Source organism: Lissotriton vulgaris, chromosome 4_1 (genome assembly GCF_964263255.1).
Source record: "Lissotriton vulgaris chromosome 4_1, aLisVul1.2, whole genome shotgun sequence".
Classification (NCBI taxonomy): Eukaryota; Metazoa; Chordata; class Amphibia; order Caudata; family Salamandridae; genus Lissotriton; species Lissotriton vulgaris.
The window spans coordinates 635,754,488-635,773,922 of NC_141691.1; the positions used below are offsets into that span (position 1 = coordinate 635,754,488).

At 47.1% G+C, this 19,435-nt stretch overlaps 1 protein-coding gene across 1 annotated transcript in view; it reads left to right on the forward strand.

Annotated features, from left to right (window-relative positions):
• LOC147722358 (uncharacterized) overlaps positions 1-19,435 on the forward strand; it is a 700,192-nt gene that overhangs the window by 665,437 nt on the left and 15,320 nt on the right. Inside the window, exons 16-17 of the mRNA XM_086967301.1 lie at positions 4,229-4,783; positions 19,269-19,326. Of these exons, the coding sequence (XP_086823427.1) occupies positions 4,229-4,783; positions 19,269-19,326 (613 nt within the window). The remainder of the gene's footprint in view (positions 1-4,228; positions 4,784-19,268; positions 19,327-19,435) is intronic.

Consider the following 19,435-nt stretch of genomic DNA (forward strand, 5'->3'; position numbering starts at 1 on the left):
AATAACTCCTTCAAGGGAGGTTCACAGGTATCTCTCCCATCCCAACTCCGGGCCCTACGTTTGGGTTCGGGAGAGTTGGGGAGTGCTCTCTCTTGTTCCCATCTCTCCAGATCCCATGCTCGGCCATCCGATCTTGGAAGGTGATGGAACACGGGCCTGTTACCCCCTATCTTACTTTGTCCATTCTCTCCTCTCTTCTCACAGTAGGACTCTCTGTTATCCTCCCTTCGGTCTCCATTCTCTCTTGGCCTCGTATCACTTAGTATCTGATACGATCCTTCCTGGTTTCCCATATTCCCTGGGCTGCGCTCATGTCCGTCGTCACAGGGACTATGGTGCGGCCTCTCGCAACTCCCACTCTGTTCTCTCCTGCCGGGCCCACAGTGGATACACTTAAAGCTGTCCCTGTACTCCCGAGCCCTCCTGTCTTCTTCACTATGTATTGGGCGAGACACCCCCCCGTTCTCTGGGCCCCCATTTTCCAGGTCTGATCTACCTCCACTCCGGGCCCAATGGGTGACTCTTCTACTGTCCTTCTCCCTCCCGTCCCACTCCGGACTGCTCTCTCCAGCCCCGCAGTGAGTCCGGGCTCTGCTGTCCTGACTTTCCCTTTCAGCTTCCGCCGCTATGATGCTCTTGTGAGCCTCAACTGCCTCATCCCATTTCTTCATGTACTCGTTTAACTCTTGAAAGGATTTCCGTCCTGGTCCCCTCATATCCTCTGGCCATCTAATGTCCCCCAGATCTCCTGTTGTGTGTACTGGGGTGCTCCAATCTCTTGGTATCGGCAACTGACTTGGGGAGTTGATCGTATCTTTCCTCCTTGCCATCTCTGCTCTTTCTCTGTCCCTCCGTACCCGTTCTTCCCCTCTAGCCCTGTCTGGGTCATATACCGATACTATAGGACCTATGGTAACAGGTACCTGTAGTGCATCAGGTAATGCGTAGGATGTGGCACACTCCGTTTCTGGCGCTCTTTGCACCACAAACCTCCCAACCACCTGTTGCACTTGGCTAGGCTGGGACAGTTCTTTCTTTGCAGCGGGATCCCAATTGAGACTGGGAAGCGGCCCATGCTCTCCTGCATTGCCCCCCCCCTCTCTCCATTCTCGACATCTCCCCCTGCTCTGTTATACGGAGGTGGCCTGTCTGTCAATAATCTGTTTATCAGGCTGTCCTCTGTCTCGCTCTCGTCATCCTCTTCTAGGGGGCTTTTGTTCCCGGGCATCTCTAACACTGGATATAATTTATTAACTTCCATGTTATGCACCCTCCATCTTTTAGCATCCTCATCCCACTTGGCATCCTGTACTGCCCTTACCGAACGTTTCACTCTTTCTTGCCGTCTATTCATGTTCTTTTCATGCGCTGCCCTAATCCATGCATTAAGGGCTTCAAACTGAGTTGGTCTAGGCAAGGGTCTCGTAGAGGTCATAATTGCTTTTAATCTGTGTAGCACCTCTAATCTGAACGTCCCGTACTTCGGGAACGTGAGTTCCTCATTTCCATCTGTCATCTTACTCCACTCTGAGATCCACAGAATCGTGTGCAGCCCAACATTTGTCCCCATGTAACGAGCTGGCGTACCCTCCGGCGGGGCTTCTTCCCCTTCATACGATCCCCTGCGTTCTCTTTTAAACAGCGCTCTTAACCATTTAAAACACTTCATAATTATGCGCAAGATTTCCAGCTTGAATACTTTATTTACTTCCTGATGTCAATCCACCAATCTTAGCGCGGCTTTGCTAGCTGGCCTATCGCAGCGCGGTCTTTTCACCGGCCGGCCAATCCCAGCGCGGCACTTTCTGACGTCACTAGTCTCCGCTTCGCAGCAGCACCCCTCCTTTCTCAGCTCTCCTCGCGGTCATGCATGCGTCCCATTCATACACCGAAAAATGACTACTTCCGACCAAGCGGTCACTTCCCTCGACTGTACGTCCACAGTCTATTTGTAATTGTCAACCCAACTGACGAGATGTCTATCGTCCCTCTGATAGGTTCTTTACACACCCAGTAACTTCCGGCCAGCGTCCGTTACTCACGCACTCACTCTTACGTTCCCCCTATCTGGTCCTTCGGGTGATCACTGGTACCTCATGACCCCCTTCACACTGGTTAACAATTACTCTGAGTGTCCGATACACCCGAACCACTTAAGCTCTCCTTGAGCTTAAGATTTCCACCGGTTGCGCGCGCTCACAACCTGTTCCACAGTCTCTCTACAGGCATTCAACTCCGCCAAACATTACAACATAGATACAATACAAAACACCGCAATCTAGCACGCATGACCCTTTATACTCACTCTCGACCGATACTGCTGCTTTTCTGTCTCACGTCATCCGGTCCTTCTTCCGCGGGCGGTTCTTCCGATCATCGGTCTCTAGGGGCCTTGGGGTAATCTAACCTGGCCTAGATCACCTTCCTCAAGAAGGCAACCATCCTCTATAGCTACCAACTGGAAGGGCGAGATTTTGATCAATACCTTATCACTATCGATCTAAAACCCCGGTCTGGTCGACTGAACCTTTATTGCCTGTCATTGAGGGAAGAAAGTGCATCTCTTACCAAGTTAGTTCTCCCAATAAAGGACTCTGCTTCAAAGGATCACAAACAACTTCTAGCTTTCAAAGGTTTATTATAAAGTCAGGATAAGTTGCAGGTACAAGCATCTCAAAATGAGATTCACCAGATACACGGGCCCAACTACGTACATGTGTTCTCTGAAAGCCCTCAGACGAACAACGGAAACTACCAATACCAGTTCTAAAAACAATAGTGCTATTAGCATAGACACATATTGAAATCTGTCAGTCATTTACAGCCGGAGAGAAAGTACAGGTTAGGCTGACCCTACCCTGCTCTAGATGGTATCCCTACTTAACCAGGTCTCAACCTATCAAAAGGTGTCAGCAGTGAATGACTCCCAAGGGAAGCCACCCACTCTCAAACTCTTGGTGAAAACCTATAGTTCTCCAATCATGACCCCTCTCTGCCTACCCATCCGCTCTCTAAAGGGTCCTCAGGCTTCTGCTCTAACTCCACCCAGGGGTGCTGTCCCTAATACAAAAATCCAACAACATTTAGGACGCCCCTCGTGAGACGCCCCTCACGTGGTGTAGCTTCTGGCTTTTTCCATGATGAGGCCTTGTGGTTAGAGTCGACCTTGCTTCTCAGACTCTTCTCCGGCCCGCTGATACCCCTTAAACATTCCGGAACCCTCCTCCATGTCTGGTCCATTTCTTGAACAAGCTTCTATTCATTTTATTAATAATTGAATACCCCCTTTTCTCTTCCAGACAGACATTTGCAGCCAAATCCCAATTCTCATGGTCTTCCAACCGCGTTGCAACATTCCCCGGCCCAGACTAATATGTGTAAATCAACGTTAAAGCTTTCCAGCTCTACAACATTTTTATAGTATTCAACTTCTTCTTTAATTATTAGCATGTTAATACTCTTATTCTACTGATTCGGTAAACACATCTATAAATCAAGGCCTACTCATTATTACTAAACATTACTGCAATCCATATTGTGAAATTTAATCACCTTCCCCCTCCCTCCTGGCTCTGGTCCTGAGGCCTACCACGTTCAACGTTTCCGTATGCCATCTTACATTTTAGCAGCTACACAACATGGATTCAGGAATAATCACGTTTAATAAAATCGTATTGCTTCACACATTTCTGTATTAGTTCCACTTCTACTTAAATTTCTATATTAACTACACATTTCAGAATATAACTATGGATACTATCAGCACTCATGGCATTTCTCTTCATGACTTGTGCTTACTATGTGTAAGTGTGATGTATTTCTACATTTAGGTCAGTTTGCGCTCTTACGTATTTATTTTTCTGCAAAGGAAAGCCATTTCCCCCATCTACAACTACACCATTTTTTAAAACGCTCTCTTCCATTTCCATTTTGAAAGCAAATGCATTCAACCCTTTTCAGTAGCAATTCTTTATTTAGACTTACAAAATTGAATGTAACCCATTTGAATGCCTTTGTTAATATGAGTCTGTGTTCTTGTAGGTGAAAAGGTGAGATAATGCCACACATTTTAAATAATTCATATTTGCTGTGAAGGGAATGAGAGATGTTAAAAATAAGGGTGCGGTTTACTAGAGTTATTACCGTGATTTCTGTACAGCTTGAGATGTTTGTTAAAACTCAGTAATTCCTTTGTGAATGTACCAAACGATTTTCCTTCTAATTGCAGATTGTCTGCAGAAATTCCTTTCTCAATGTGTTGAAACCTGATGTTAGCAAAGTGGAACTTCTGAAAGATGTTCAAAGCAAACAAGACCTGTTAGTTCGACTTGTAACTCACGATATTCAAGTCATTGACGTCGACGAAGATGAAGATATTGAAGAAATCGTTTTGAAAGAATCTCCTTTAATGAGTAGAGGAGACGAATTTGAGTTTGAGAAGCATCTTGGAGCCAAGTCAAAGTTTTCGAAAAACTCTTCTTACTCAGATCTAAATCTCGAAAAAAAAAGAAATCGTTCAAGTTTTGATAGGAAAGAGCATGTGTGGAAAGAGCCCAGAAAACCCAACAACTGTGTTTTAGGTTCTCCCCACTTAAGTAGTCCATACTTGCGGAAGGAAAAACGTACACCTGGAGTAAGCCACTGCTCAGTGGGCAGAGCGGGTAGAAACGGAGAAAGATTGCGCAGCACTAGAGCAGTCGTTGAATTGGATTCAAGCAGTGAAGAAAACTATCCTATGATAGCTGCAAAACGCAACTTCGTCAAATGTGGAAATTCTGACCTTGTAAGTGAACGTGTTTTTAAGTCTGAGATTGACAAAGAGTGTATTCATTTCGATTACCGCAGTGTTAAATAATGTTTACAATTCGCATACAGCAACATAGATCATAAATTTAGAAATTAATCTTCAATCCGTAAAATGCAAATAGTTGTATTTATTTAAGTGTTTTAAAGATATAATTTCGCCTTGTGGCCAGTTCACGCAAGTAATTAGCATTTTGTTGATTCCTCTGTGCTCACTCATCCATCTGACAGTGTTTGAGGTTAGCTCTTTCAAGATGTGACCTGGCTGTAATAAGTAAGACTGGTCTCTCCTATTCAAGAACCTCAATGCTAATTTGTGCTGCTGCCTTCTCAATTAGGATGAGATAAAATCATATTGTCTCTTCAGTGGCATCTACCTGGCTCATGAACAAACTCCTCCATAGATATGCAAACCACATTGTAGAAAATGTTAGATGGCAAGCTGAGTGAACCTCGCACCCCTAGCGTGACCACGACACACTGTGGGGAGAATAAACGGCCAATCGTCTATTACACGTTTTAAAGTGAGGCTCATGACCCTCTTCACAAATGTTGTCCCAGTTCATGAATCAAGCAACTTGAAGTTTGTGGACCATTTTTGAACTAGTTCAGATCATGCTGGAGAGTTCATAGACAGCTATTTCAATTCGCAAAAAACCCTCTTACATGTGGCTGGTTTCACCATTTGAGGTAAGGCCATGTCCTGTGCTCTGCGCCCACTGCTGCAGTACTAACTAGGTGCAGTGTGCACCCATGTCCAGTGTATAGTGAGCACATGGCCCTGAGTACTCATCTATCACCACTCTCCCAGTCTCCAGTACCAACTGAGCATAACCTTTGTTTGTTGCCAAAGAATACTGGGGACAGGGCATTGCTTTAGCCAAGAATGCTCACAGTATGCCCAGTATGGTCACCCTTATGCCATTGATGAACCTGTAATGCCAGAGATGACCTCGATATTCCCAGATTGACCACCATTTTGAAATGGTTTGCATTATGCCAGGGTGTAATTCATCACACAAAGATGCCCAAACTATGCCTACAATGGCCATCAGGGTTGGGCTAATCATACCATGCTATGCTCATAGTATAGGAGGAATGGATTTTAATACGCCACAACTAGAATTTATTTATGTATTTATTTATTTAATTTGTAAAGTGTTTAATTACTGGTAAGATGCCCTCATCCTGAAGATTCTTAACCTAGCAGCGGGAACAACATTACTGGATGAATATCCATGTTTTGAGAGGTTTGCAGAAAGTAAGGAGACAGAAGAAGATGGTTTCAGCATCTGCTGAGAGAACACTCCATCGCAGCTAAGGGTGGCAGTTGTGGGTGCAGTCATGCTAAGAATGTCCACAATATGACTAGAATGGTCACCAGTATTACATGTTCTGGACGGCAGTTGTGGGTGCAGTCATGCTAAGAATGTCCACAATATGACTAGAATGGTCACCAGTATTACATGTTCTGGACCTATCAATTCCAAAATTTGTATAGTGCACTACTCACCCAGAGGGTCTCAAGGCGCTTGAGTGAGGGAGGTGCTTTACTTATCGAATATCCAAGTTTTTAGTTGCTTTCTGAAGGAGAGGTGGTTCTGTGTAAGGCGGAGGTGGGTGGGGAGAGAATTCCAGGTTTTGGCCACTAAGTAGGAGAAGGATCTTCCCCCCATGGTGGATCTGTGGATGCGTGGAATTGCGGCGAGGGCTTGATTGGACGATCGTAGTTGGCGGGAGGGGGTGTAGAAAGATAGTCGCGTGTTGAGGCATTCGGGTCCTAGGTCGTAGAGGGCTTTGTGTGCGTGGGTAAGGAGAAGGAACGTTATTCTCTTGTTGACAGGGAGCCAATGGAGGTCTTTCAGGTGGCCGGAAATGTGAGCTTGTCGAGGGATGTCCAATATGAGTCTGGCTGAGGCGTTTTGGATGCGTTGGAGTTTTTTCTGTAGTTTGGCTGTGGTTCCGGCGTAAAGGGTGTTTCCGTAATCCAGTCGGCTTGTGACCAGTGCGTGGGTGACCGTCTTTCTTGTTTCGGTGGGGATCCAACGGAAGATTTTTTTGAGCATGCGTAGGATGTTGAAGCATGATGATGAGACGGCGTTGACTTGTCTGGTCAACGAGAGGGAGGAGTCCAGGATGAAGCCCAGGTTACGTGCGTGGTCTGTAGGTATGGGTGCGGTTCCCAGAGCCGGTGGCCACCATGAGTTGTCCCAGGCAGAGGGGGATGACCCTAAGATGAGGACTTCCATTTTGTCCGAGTTTAGTTTTAATCGGCTGTTCTTCATCCACTCTGCTACTTCTTTCATTCCTTCGTGTAAGTTGGTTTTGGCGGTGTTTGGGTCTTTGGTGAGGGAGAGGATCAGCTGGGTGTCGTCTGCGTAGGAGATGATGTTGAGGTTGTGTTGGCGTGCGATGGATGCGAGGGGACTCATGTATACGTTGAAGAGGGTGGGACTGAGTGATGATCCTTGTGGTATGCCGCAGATTACTTCGGTGGCCTCTGATTTGAAAGGGAGGAGGCGGACTCTCTGGGTTCTTCCGGTGAGGAACGAGATGATCCAGTCCAATGCTTTTCCTTGTATTCCGACGTTGCTGAGGCATTGTATGAGGGTGCTATGACAGACTGTGTCGAAGGCTTCGGAGAGGTCAAGTAAGATGAGAGCAACTGTTTCTCCGTTGTCCAGTAGTGTTCGGATGTCGTCTGTCGTCTATGGAGAAGAGTGGCTCAGGGGTTAGAGGCGGCAGACCCGGAAGCTGAGATCGGTCCTGGACCAGGGTTCAATTCCCCGCCTCGGCGGGTCTTAGGCTCAAAATTCCACGGACTCGATAATTCTCGTTCCGGTGCCTACTCGACTCACGGGTTCACACTCTGCGAATCTGGGCAATAGCTTGCTTAATCTCCACTACGGCCCCTCGCGGCGGGATGCCTGGCTTTCTCCTTGTGGATACCCTGCTGGGGTTATCTCACAGGGGAATACCAGGACGGGTTCCCAAGGCAAGCGCCTTGATGCCTTCGGGTGATCTGTGCGCTATATAAATCGCAATACATTTACATACATTTACATTTACATGTTGCTGCGATGAGGGCAGTTTCGGTGCTGTGTTTGGCTCTGAAGCCGGACTGTGAAGGGTCGAGGGATTTGTTGGATTCGAGGAAGGCGGCGAGCTGACTGTTGACGGCTTTCTCAATGACTTTGGCAGGGAATGGGAGGAGCAAGATGGGGCGGTAGTTCTTAAGTTTGGTGGGGTCTGCTGTGGGTTTCTTCAGAAGGGCGCTGAGTTCGGCATGTTTCCAGTTTTCCGGGAAGGTAGCGGAGTTGAAGGAACAGTGGATGACATCGCGGAGATGGGGTGCGATGATGGAGTCTGCTTTGTTGAAAATGTGGTGGGGACATGGGTCGGTTGGCGATCCTGAGTGGATGGAGTTCAACAGGCGGATGGTGTCTTCGGTGGTGATTGGGTTCCAGGTGCAAAGGTTGTTAGAGTGCGGTTTTGGTTCGGAGGTGGGTGGAGTGGACTGGTCTTCGGACTGGTTTTCAAAGCTGTTATGTATTTCGGCGATTTTGTTGTGGAAGAATGAGGATAGAGAGTCGCAGAGATCTTTGGAGGGGATGATGTCGTTGGTGCCGGCGGTGGGGTTAGTAAATTCTTTGACGATGTTGAATAGTTCCTTGCTGTTTTGGGCATTGTTGTCAAGTTGATCCTTGAATGCTGATTTCTTGGTGGATCGGATCAGACTGTCACGCTTACCCTCACTCTAATTGTGAGAACACTGCGTTATCGCGGGTCCCTTGCCCACTGTCTCGTTTGTGGTGGCCATTTTGGGAGGGGGTACACTGCCGGCGGCGCGGTCAGCGCTCTAGTTTATTGACGCTGGGCGAACATAAAGCCAGCCATGCTGACGCGCAGCGTCATCGCCGGAACGTCGCCGGAGTCTCGCCAGAGTTAAGCCCGTCTGTGCCCGTCCGGGCCTAGACGGGCATAGGGCGCTTCACTCTGCCCAGCTCGACCGGACTCACGGATCCTACTCGCAGGTATTCCAGTAACACTTTACTTTCGCTACGGGTTCCTAGAGACCCTAGTTGCGGCTACCAATGGGCAGAAGGTGTCCCCTTTAAGAACTGCTCCCTATGTTGCTCCGGTAGTTCGTCAAAAGATCGCATTCAAATTTCTATGGCTCTGCTTAGTTGCAGGTCATTGCCCTGTCACGCCACGGAAATTAATACGTTGATTCTGGACCACAGCTTAGACGCCTTGCTTCTTACTGAAACTTGGCTGACCCCTTGATCAGGACCTGATATTGTCCAAGTTCTTCCTCCTGGATATCTTATGTTTCATTTAGATAGGCCGGTCGGGAGAGGGGGAGGAGTGGCCATTTTGTACAGAAATAAATTTACGTGTAAAGCCTTAGATAGCGGTATTGATAACTGTGAAGGCTGTCAATTCTCGCTTCTTATCTCTCCCACCATCTCTATTGCGGGCCTTCTCGTCTATCGGTCTCCTGCAGCGATAGGGAATTTCGCTGATTCTTTTCTTGAGTCGGTTATACAATTAGCCGCCGCGTCTTCCAACTTTATAGTCCTTGGGGACCTCAACCTGCATTTTGAAGATCCGAGCGATGCAGTGGCGAGAGACCTACGAGGCATGTTGGGAGCACTTGATCTGCAGCTCGTTAACATCGGAGCTACCCACAACAAGGGTCACCAGTTGGATGTGGCTTTCTCTAATTCAGAGAACCTACAGGCCCTGCCGCCCCTGGCGCTTCCTTGGACAGACCATTGCCTAGTCCCCCTTAGGTGGAAGTTGGAGAAGGGGAGAGATCCTGTACCCAGACGGTATACAGTTGAGAGGCTATGGTCTAGGCTGCCAGTGGACAGCTGGGCGGTTGAGTTGGCGAGAACCTGTCCCCCCACTGTCTCTGACCCAATTACAGCTGACCAGCACGTGGAAAATTGGCTGACTAGTTCCCTTGATCTAATAATACCGAAAAAGAAAAGGCCCACCAGGGAAAGAAGAACTGGTTCCGCTCCCTGGTACACTCCTGAACTTAGTTGTCTGAGAACAATCTGTAAAAGATTGGAACGGGCATGGAGGAGAGAGTGGAATGAAGAGAGCCGGCAAGACTATAAGGTGCCATGAGGAAATACAAAGTCGCTTTGAAGGACGCTAAAATTAGCTACTTCAGTGACAGGATTGATAGGGCGAGTAACTCCTCAGGGGAATCCTTTAAAATCTTTAAGGATCTTCCGAAGGCTCCGGTCCCTCCAGTCGGGCATGGTAACCCTCAGGAAAAATGTGAGGAGTTGGCAGACTTCTTTCACTCTAAAATAGAGAAGATCTTGTCCTCTTTGCCGGTGACGTCACAGAATTTGGAGGTGGGTTTTTGCCCAGTAACATGCCCTTTCGAGCTGTCCTCCTTTGGCCCTTTTACGGAGGAAGAGGTTGTAAAAGTCCTGAAAGTGAGGAAGAGTGGGTCGCCTAGTGACCTGGTGCCTATGAAATGGCTCAAACAAGTGGCCAACATTCTTTCCACCCCGCTTACGGACCTTATCAATCTTTCCCTCTCTCAGGGTACGGTGCCCCAGAGTTGGAAAAAAGCAGTTGTTAAAGCACTGCTGAAAAAACCGGGCTTGGACCCTTCCAATTTGGCCAATTTTAGGCCCATTTCACTTTTGCCCGGGTTTTCCAAAATTGCAGAAAAATTGGTCAATCGCCAGCTCTCACACCATCTTGAATTCCATCGTTTGTTGGGAGACTCCCAGACTGGCTTTCGCCCTGGTCTGGGAACGGACACGGCCTTATTGGCAGTGGTGGAGGAAGCAAGGAGCATTCTTGATTCAGGGGGGTCAGTGGCAGTGATCCTCCTGGACTTGAGTGCTGCCTTTGACACCGTTAGTCATCAGGTGCTCCTCCAACGTCTGTCAGAGGTGGGCATTACGGGAATGGCCCTGAAGTGGCTTGAGTCCTTCCTCTCAGACCGTTTTTATCAAGTCTGGGAAGGGGCAGAGCAGTCGACCTCGTTCCCTCTTCAATGTGGAGTCCCCCAGGGCTCATCTTTGAGCCCTACTTTATTTAATGTTTATATGACTCCACTTGAAAGAGTGGTCTCCCCTTCAGGTGTGAAGATCATCAGCTACGCTGCTGATACTCAGCTGGTAGTAGGTTTGACCCAGCTGGCGGAACGACCTGAGGTTCTTCACGACTGTCTTGCCAATGTACATCGGTGGATGTCCCACTCTGCTTTGAAGCTCAATGGAGAAAAAACTGAGCTGATGTTGCTTGGCAAATCCAGGCCTTCACTCATAGCTAGCTGTTGGCCCCGGTCCTTGGTCATTCCACCATCTCCTAAGAAGGAGATCAAGAGCTTAGAAGTATGGTTGGAAGAAGATCTGTCCTTCAGGACACACGCCAGCAAGACAGCGGGGATTTGTTTTGGCCTGCTGCGGTCAGCTCGCAAGGTGTTACCGTTGCTCCCTGATTCATCAAGGAAACTTCTGATCCGTGGTCTTATTTTGTCTAGACTCGATTATGGGAACGCGTTGTTCCTCGGTGCCCCGGAGTCGACTTTTAAGACCCTCCAAAAGGTTCAGAATGCAGCCGCTAGACTGCTGATGATGGTCCCTAGGATACAATCAGCTGCTCCGGCCCTGAAAACTCTTCACTGGCTCCCTGTTAAGGAGCGGGTGAAATTCAAATCCTTATGCACTGCACACAAAATCCTGCATGGGAGGGGCCTCTCCCTTTTGATTAATATGGCACGTCCATATAAGTCCACACGGGCTCTTCGCTCTGACCAAAAACACCTGCTTCAGTCAGCCAGAGTTAAAAGAGCTCGTTCGGGTGGCCGGCGTTTCTCGGTGCAAGTGGCGGCACTGTGGAACTCCCTGCCCCTTAAGATACGCTCAGAGCCTAACATCCTGCACTTTAGGAAACTCCTCAAGACCTATCTGTTTCCGGTGTAGTGGCTGAGTTGAGTCTTTTTCCTTCGCTGTGTCCAACCCCTGGGTAACTGAGCGCGTTATAAATTTCACAATAATAACAATAATAATAATTGGTGATGTTTGCGGGTGGCGTTCTTGAAGGTGGCTAGGGTGTCAGTGGTTGTTTTTTTTCTCAAGGTTTTCTCGAGAGTACGACAGAACTTCTTGGATTTCTTAAGGTCATCGTTGAAACAGGGGGCTTTTTTGCTACCTTGCTTGATTAGATGGTTTTTCAAGGGTGCTAGTTCATCGGCGCTGTGGGTGATCCATTGTGTGAGGTTGGTGGCTGCTTGGTTTGGGTCCGATGATTTGGCAGGGGGTTTTGGTGAAGCGATGTGAAGAGTTGGTCGGTGGTGATTTTGTTCCAATTTCTTCGAGGAATAGGTTGTGGGTCGTGGACTTTTTGTAGTTGAAGTGAACGCAGCTGTGGTCCGTCCAATGGAGAGCTGTGGTGTGATCGAAGGAGATGTGCTTGCTGGAGGTGAAGATAGGGTCAAGCGTGTGTCCGGCAAAGTGGGTGGGGGTGTCAACGAGTTCTTTGAGTTCGAGATTGGCCAGGTTGTCCAGAAGGGTGGTGGTATTGCTGTCGTTTTTCTTTTCCAGGTGGATTTGAGGTCTCCCAGTAGAATGCAGTTCTCGGAGGGGAAGGCATGTGGGCTGATGAAGTCAGTGATGTATTTGCTGAATTCTGTGCGGGGTCCTGGTGGTCTGCAGATGAGGGTGCCTCTGAGTGTGGTTTTGGGGTCGGTGTGAATCTGGAAGTGAAGGTGTTCGGCGGTAGCGAGGTTATCGTCGGAACTGGTCATGATGCGGATGGTGTTCTTATGGACAATGGCGATGCCTCCTCCTGTTTGGTTGGTGCGATCTTTTCGGATGATCTTGTAGGCGTCTGGGATGGCTATGGCGATGTCGGGCGCTGATGAGGCGTTCATCCATGTTTCTGTAAGGAAGGCAACGTCCGGCGATGTAGTGTCGAATAGGTTCCAGAGTTCAATGCAGTGTCTCTGGACTGAGCGGGTGTTGATCAGGATGCACTTTAGGTGGTTAGTGTCGGAGCTCTGTTTGGAACTTGTGGATTTGGTGTGGGTCCTGGTGCAGTCGAACTTGCAGGAGTGCCAGGTGAAGGGTCCATGGGTGTGTCCTGGGGCGGCTTGGTAGCAGTTTGGGAGTCGGCCGGGGTTAAGGGCTTAGAGGGCTGCGGCGTCGTATGTTATGCGGGTGGAATGGGTTTTGCAGGGGGCAGGGGGTCTGGCGCTGGGCGCGGTCCAGGCACGGACGGCCGTAGACGGGCTTACCTTTGGCGCACCTTCGGCGCGCAAGGAGCGCGACCGCTGCGCGTGAACGCTGCTTGCGAAGGCATCTGTCATATGCGGATAGTGGAGGGGGAGGGGCGAGGGAGGAGCAGCTGGGAGGCGGGAGCGGGGTGGAGAGCCGGGCAGGGAGGCACAACAACAACAACAAAATGGCAGCAAGCCAAAAGCGAAACAGGATTGGGGCACAATCAGAATAAACTCGATGCAAATGGCAGTGGCACCGGCACAATCAGGCACAAATGAATTCTACAGGCAGCACAGCACAATTGAAAAGATCGTTAAAGCACACTTTGGCAATTAAAGCGTTAAAGCGCACTTTGGCAATCTAGCGCTACGATATAGTTATAATAAGCAATTAATAAACAATCAGGCAATCTAGCGCTACGATATAATTGTAATAAGTAATCAGGCAATAGCAGTTGTGGGAGCAAGGCGAAGTAGCAGACAGCAGTCTGGCGGTATAGCGCTACGATACCAAGTGGCAGGCAGAGCAGGGAGCAGCGTGAGGAGCGACCGCTTCTGATGAGATCAGGACGGACCAGAGATACCTAAAGAATAACAAGTATAATCATAATTGTCCCAGATAGCTATGATGATGGTTGGGCACTAGCTTGACCCAAAGGATCCCAAAGAAAGAGACAGTCTGGCCAGTATCTCAGGGCCTTCAGAGTGGAGAGAGCAGGAATCCTCAGTTTAGTAGTTCCACTCAACTGTTATTTCTTACAAAGCTGTATGGAGGAGCACAGAAATGTGAACAATGCCCCGAAAGGCAGGATGAGGGAAACTCCATCCAACAGCCTTGCAGCAGGTCCCGCAAGTGTGGGAACTGCACATGGACACAAATCAAAGTCAAGGCATCACGGGTAGAGCTTAGTAACTTCTTCTGTGATAAGAAGAAGTCTTGTGGTACATCAGTGGTATGGAACGTTACTCTTGTCAAGCTCCTTTCTCATTCCTGCTCCTAAATACTGTATCTAGGGCCAGATTTACTAAACCACGATGCAAAATGTTTTTTTTAAATTTAACTTTTGTTGTTGATGTTTCAGGCGATTGTATCCTAGTTAATTTTTGGGATATGCACGCCGTAAAGTTTATTTGCACCCATCATAATGAGTTTGGCTATAGTGGAATAAGAGCATTTGGTTTGGGGCATTTCTACCCGCAGCAAGTGCCTCAGACCCAATGGCAGAATCATGGATACCAATCCTGGGGAGCGTTTTCTGGTGACCACTGTATCCATCCTACTTTAAACCTTGGCAATAGGCGAGAATATTATGGTTCTGATTTAGGGTACTGACATAACGATCCTTCTTCTCCCAATTTAGCATATAGCCCTTTATGTGATCCTCTGACCCTAGCAGTACATCCAACTGACCAGGGAGATGCCCCAGCTTTGGGCATATCTCCCCCGCTTACCTTGGCTATTGAGTCAGCTAGAACAGAACTTAACCCGCCCAGAGTACGATTGGACTCCCCACTGAACCAAGTACTGGATGTTACCGAATTAAACAAGGTTATCAGCTGGAATATAGCAGGTATTCATAGGAAATTAGGCACTCCAGATTGGAACAGCTTGGTGGAGGCGCATAAGATCTGCATCTTTCAGGAGACGTGGAGCCTGAAACCCATCCACAGAGCTGGCTATGTCACCTATTTTTTTACCTGTGGTATCCCCAATTACTTGAAGAGGCCGTCCTTCAGGGGGGCTTCTTATTTGGGTAAGCATTTCCTTGGGTTGCTATATTACGCAAAAGCAGTGCAACTCCCCAGATGTTCTTAGAATTTCTTTGAGGGGTCCCAATAGGGGGCGAACCCTTGAGCTATTCAACATCTATGCTAAGGGTACAAAAAAAGGCTCTCTGTCTCCAATAGTAGCCATCCTTGAAAGTGAACTTAGAGATTGTGACGATGGCATGCAAGTCCTGGTCGCAGGAGATTTTAATTGTACATTTGAGCCCCTTGCGACAGAGGATATTTTTGACCTAGGTGAAGATGACGCAAGGAGGGGCATACCCATGTTAACCATTTAACCAATAAAAAGATGGTCCCAAAGGGCGATCCAGCTGAATGCATTGACCATGGAGTTTGGGTTAAGAGCAGCTAACGGTCGAACCAATTCGGACTCCATGGGTGCTAATACATTCAATAGGGTGAACCACATGACAAGGATTGATTAGATCCTCCTTGATTTTATGCTTTGGAAGTTTGTCCAGGATATGGTTGTCTTACCCACTGTAGATAGTGACCACAACTTGCTTTCGCTAACCCTTAAGAGTTTGTGACCCAGAAAAGATGATGTAGTATCACCAAGTGAACAGGAGCCTGCCCCTAAAGTTTTTCCATCTAATTGTGGGAAACGTCTTAAGCGGAGTAAAGTCGCCCTGGACGAAGCAAAGGTAGAAGCTATAAACTTAGTGTTGATAGTCTTGCATAGGGAGCTGGATACTGTCTCTCTAGATCACTCCGTCCCAGGTAGGGCAACTCTCGTCTTCCAGGATACCATCAAGATGGTAGGGAAATTATTCTTGAAGCAAGCACGAGGGGGCAGGTGAAAGGGCCCCAGAAGCCAAAGGGTGCGCAGGACTGGTTTACTCCCATATGCAGACATAAAAAGTCAGCCCTGATTAAGGCTGTTAAAGGGAAGTCACAACCTCTGATACAGTGCGCTAGAAAAGAGTATAAGCAGGCAATAATAAATGCAAAAAAGGAGTGGGAGGACAGTATTGGCATACATTAAAAGAGGCTAGCTCTAGTAGGGATACTAGACGCTTTTGGGATACCATTAGAGCTAGAAATAGACCAGATAGCGACCTCATTACATGTAATATCACCAGCCAGGCATGGTTTGACCACTTCTCGAAATTGTATACCTGCCAGCTAGGGTCTAGTGCTTTAGTTACATCTAATCTTCATGTTTTTCATGGTGATTTTAACGAGTTCCCCTTTACAATTAAGGAGGTGGAGCATGCTATTAGCTCCATTGTGCCCCAAAGAGCAGCCGGCCCGGATGGCATCCCCGGGGATTTGCTCCGTTCGGATAAGCCGAAATGGGGGAAGTTCATTCACTCTTTGCTTATTGCCATTGACAGAGGTGCTGCCATTCCCGAGTCGTCAAAAGGTGCCGAGGTTGTGCCCATTTTTAAAAAGGGACCGAGGGATGACCCTTCCAATTATCGGCCTATAAGCTTGTTGGACTCAACCCAAAAGGTTGTTGGTAAGGTGTTGTTGGAGAGAATATTACAATGGATTAACGAAAATGAGATTCTCTCCGATTACCAAGCGGGGTTTAGGGCTGGTACAGGCACAATAGAGCAGGCATTTAGACTAATGCTAATCTACTGGAAGGTGGTTGTTATAGGCAAAGGCAGTCTTTATCTTGCGTTCATCGACCTAAAGACTGCCTTTGACCTTGTGCCTACGGAGACTCTTTGGGGAGTACTTTCCGATATGGGGTTTCCATGCAATATTCTGTCCATGTTGGTCAGGCTCCACGAAGGCAATTTTGCCCAAGTAAGATGGGGAACTGAGGGCCAGAAAACCAACAGAATCCCAGTAGAGAGAGGGGTTCGCCAGGGATGTGTTCTTGCTCCCACTCTATTTTCACTATACGTGAATGGTGTGGTTGAGCATCTGCTAAAAGAACCTTCAGATGAACCGTCCCTGGCGGGCGAGCAAATTCCTACCCTCCTATTTGCGGATGATACGCTCTTAATATCTAAGACCCCAATGGGCCTTCAAAACCTCCTAGATAGCTTCCAGGTTTTTTGCTTGCAGAGAGGTCTACTAATAAATACTGATAAAACAAAGTATTTGGTAATGAACCCCCCGAAAAAACTTGGGCGCTCCCCTACACTGAACCTTGTCCCACTGGAAAGGGTCACTGTGTTTGATTATTTAGGCATACGTATATCGCATACCATGCAGTGGACCCCGCACCTCTGTAAAAGGCTGCTAATCCATAAGACGGTACCCGGGGCGTTGCTCAAGGAACAGCGCGCCTGTTCGATAAGGCCGATAGCCCCTGTCATTGACATTGACATTTATAAAGCAAAGGGAGTGAGCTCTGCTCTTTATGGGGCAGAGCTATGGGGTACTACTAATATAGACCAATTAACAAGGTCCGAAAATAAGTTCTATAGGGACCTTATGTCACTTCCCCAGAGTACCCCAATGATACCTTTATTGTTTGATTAGGTTGACGCTCTATTAGCACTTTGGCAAAGCTTCGGCCGTTGCTCTTATGGGCCCGGCTGTGGCGAGTGCCTGAATTGGCCAAATATGCTAAAGGGCTATCTGAAGTAATGTCATTGCCAGGATGGCACAAAGTAAAGTGGTTAAAAGATGTAAAAGTTTTGATTTGATTGGCGTTTTGGGCCTTAGCGAGGCATGGGCTGGTAGGTCCTCACCCCCGAAGGCAACTTTAAAGAGCCTTTATTGGAATTGGGTTGCGTCTAGAACTAGTACTAATCACGCTCTGCGAAGGCTCACGGATGAATTCCTAAAGTTCAAGGACTCGCCGTTTCGGGAACTTTATTTGGATATTACCCGGAAGCCATTCGATAGGGCCCTTTATTTTAGATTTAGGGTCGGGGCATTCCCTGTGCGTGCCCTAACAGCTCGTTGGAAACCCCCGGCTCAAACAACAGCATTCTGCCCTATCTGCCCAACTAGATTAGAAACTATAGTGCATTTTCTGTTTGAATGTCCGGCAGATTCACGGCGATCGTATGCTTGCGGCCTTTCTAAATTTTTATCATGGGCATGGCATGTTAGGAAAAAAAGGCTTAAATGAAATGTTTAATTTGATTTTTAATTAATCGTCTAAATGATGTTCTTAACTTGTAAATATTGGTTGTAAAAATCTGGTGTAAATAGATTATTTTTTGTTTTTAATTCATAATGTGTTTTTTAATTAATGTGATGCTTTTATATGTTTTTATCGAAATAAAGCCTTTCTGACTGACTGACTGGCAATACCAGATTTAATAAAGTGAGTAAACCTGGGATTGTGCAAAATGGTACTCCTTTCTGAACCAGGCTCAACAAGAAGAAATATATTTATTTCTTTGGTTACTTCCTGTTTCTATGCAAGCTGCATTGTGCAGCACGCATAGAAAGAGGAAAATACCTCTAAGGATTGTTTCTGTGCAGGAAGGTATCCCTTCTTGCATAAAAACAATCCTGACTGTAAAGAAGGCCCACTTGCACCCTTGGGGTTTCAACCACTGGCCATAAGACCTGGTCTGTCCCAAAAAGTCCACTGATAACTCTCGACTTTGCATTCCCAATATGAGACAGCACTTATGCTGTGCATGAATGCATGAATGCTCATCTGAAATATAGATGTGTACCCCATGAGAAGAAGTATGCACATTTTTATTCCTGGCAAATCTTTAGATAGGGCATTGAGGCTCCTGGGAGGGATTCGAGCCTTCTTCCTCCAGCACGCCTGTGTCCCTGACACCATGTTGTGCCTCATTTCAGTGAATGCCCTGAATCCACAACCCATTTGACTGCTGTATAATATGGATCTCCATTTGACTACAGCATAAAATGGTTGCCTGTGCAGTGTTGTAGGGCACTGCCAGTCACCTTAAAATGCACAAAACTTGTCCTTGATTCTCCCTTAATGGTCCCTCCGAAGCGCAGGATGGCCGAATCCATGCCCGATTTTTATGCTAAACAATGACTTATGTACACAAACTCTTTTGATATTGACTGGGAGTAAAAGTACTATATAAAAATATCCAGAATATCTGGCATGGAACTGGATCTTCTGTACCTACATCACACACCTCTGCTTTACAGTAAAGATCAGTAGAGATATATCAAGTGAGGGCGCCTGCATAGCTCACTATACTCATATGTCTATAGGTCAGTAAATATAAATGTTATAATAAATCCTATTTTTTTGTACTGCTCATCACATACCGTCTTTAGTGAAGCTACAAATAATAGAATATGTTAATATTTGGAAGACTGCATTTACCTGAAAGTGCAAAGGGTGTACAATGCGTCACAAATCTATCAGCCGGGGAACTGCAATGCATATACATCCTGGGCTGTTTAACTAATATCACCAAATGCCACCCTCAAGTATCACCCTCCTTAGCACCTAGTTATATTTTCAAATCCTGTAAATAACCGTTACTTTTTAACTTTTTGTGTGCAGACTAGTCTAGATATCGAAGAAATCACAGACTCTTCAATGCTGTCATCAGTGGAATCAGGTATGAGAAAGTTAATGATACCATTGTTAATTGTTCGCTACTTTTTTGCTTAATCTTTGAATTCAATATTTATAATAAGATACCACTTTGTTATAGTGAGTCCATGCAT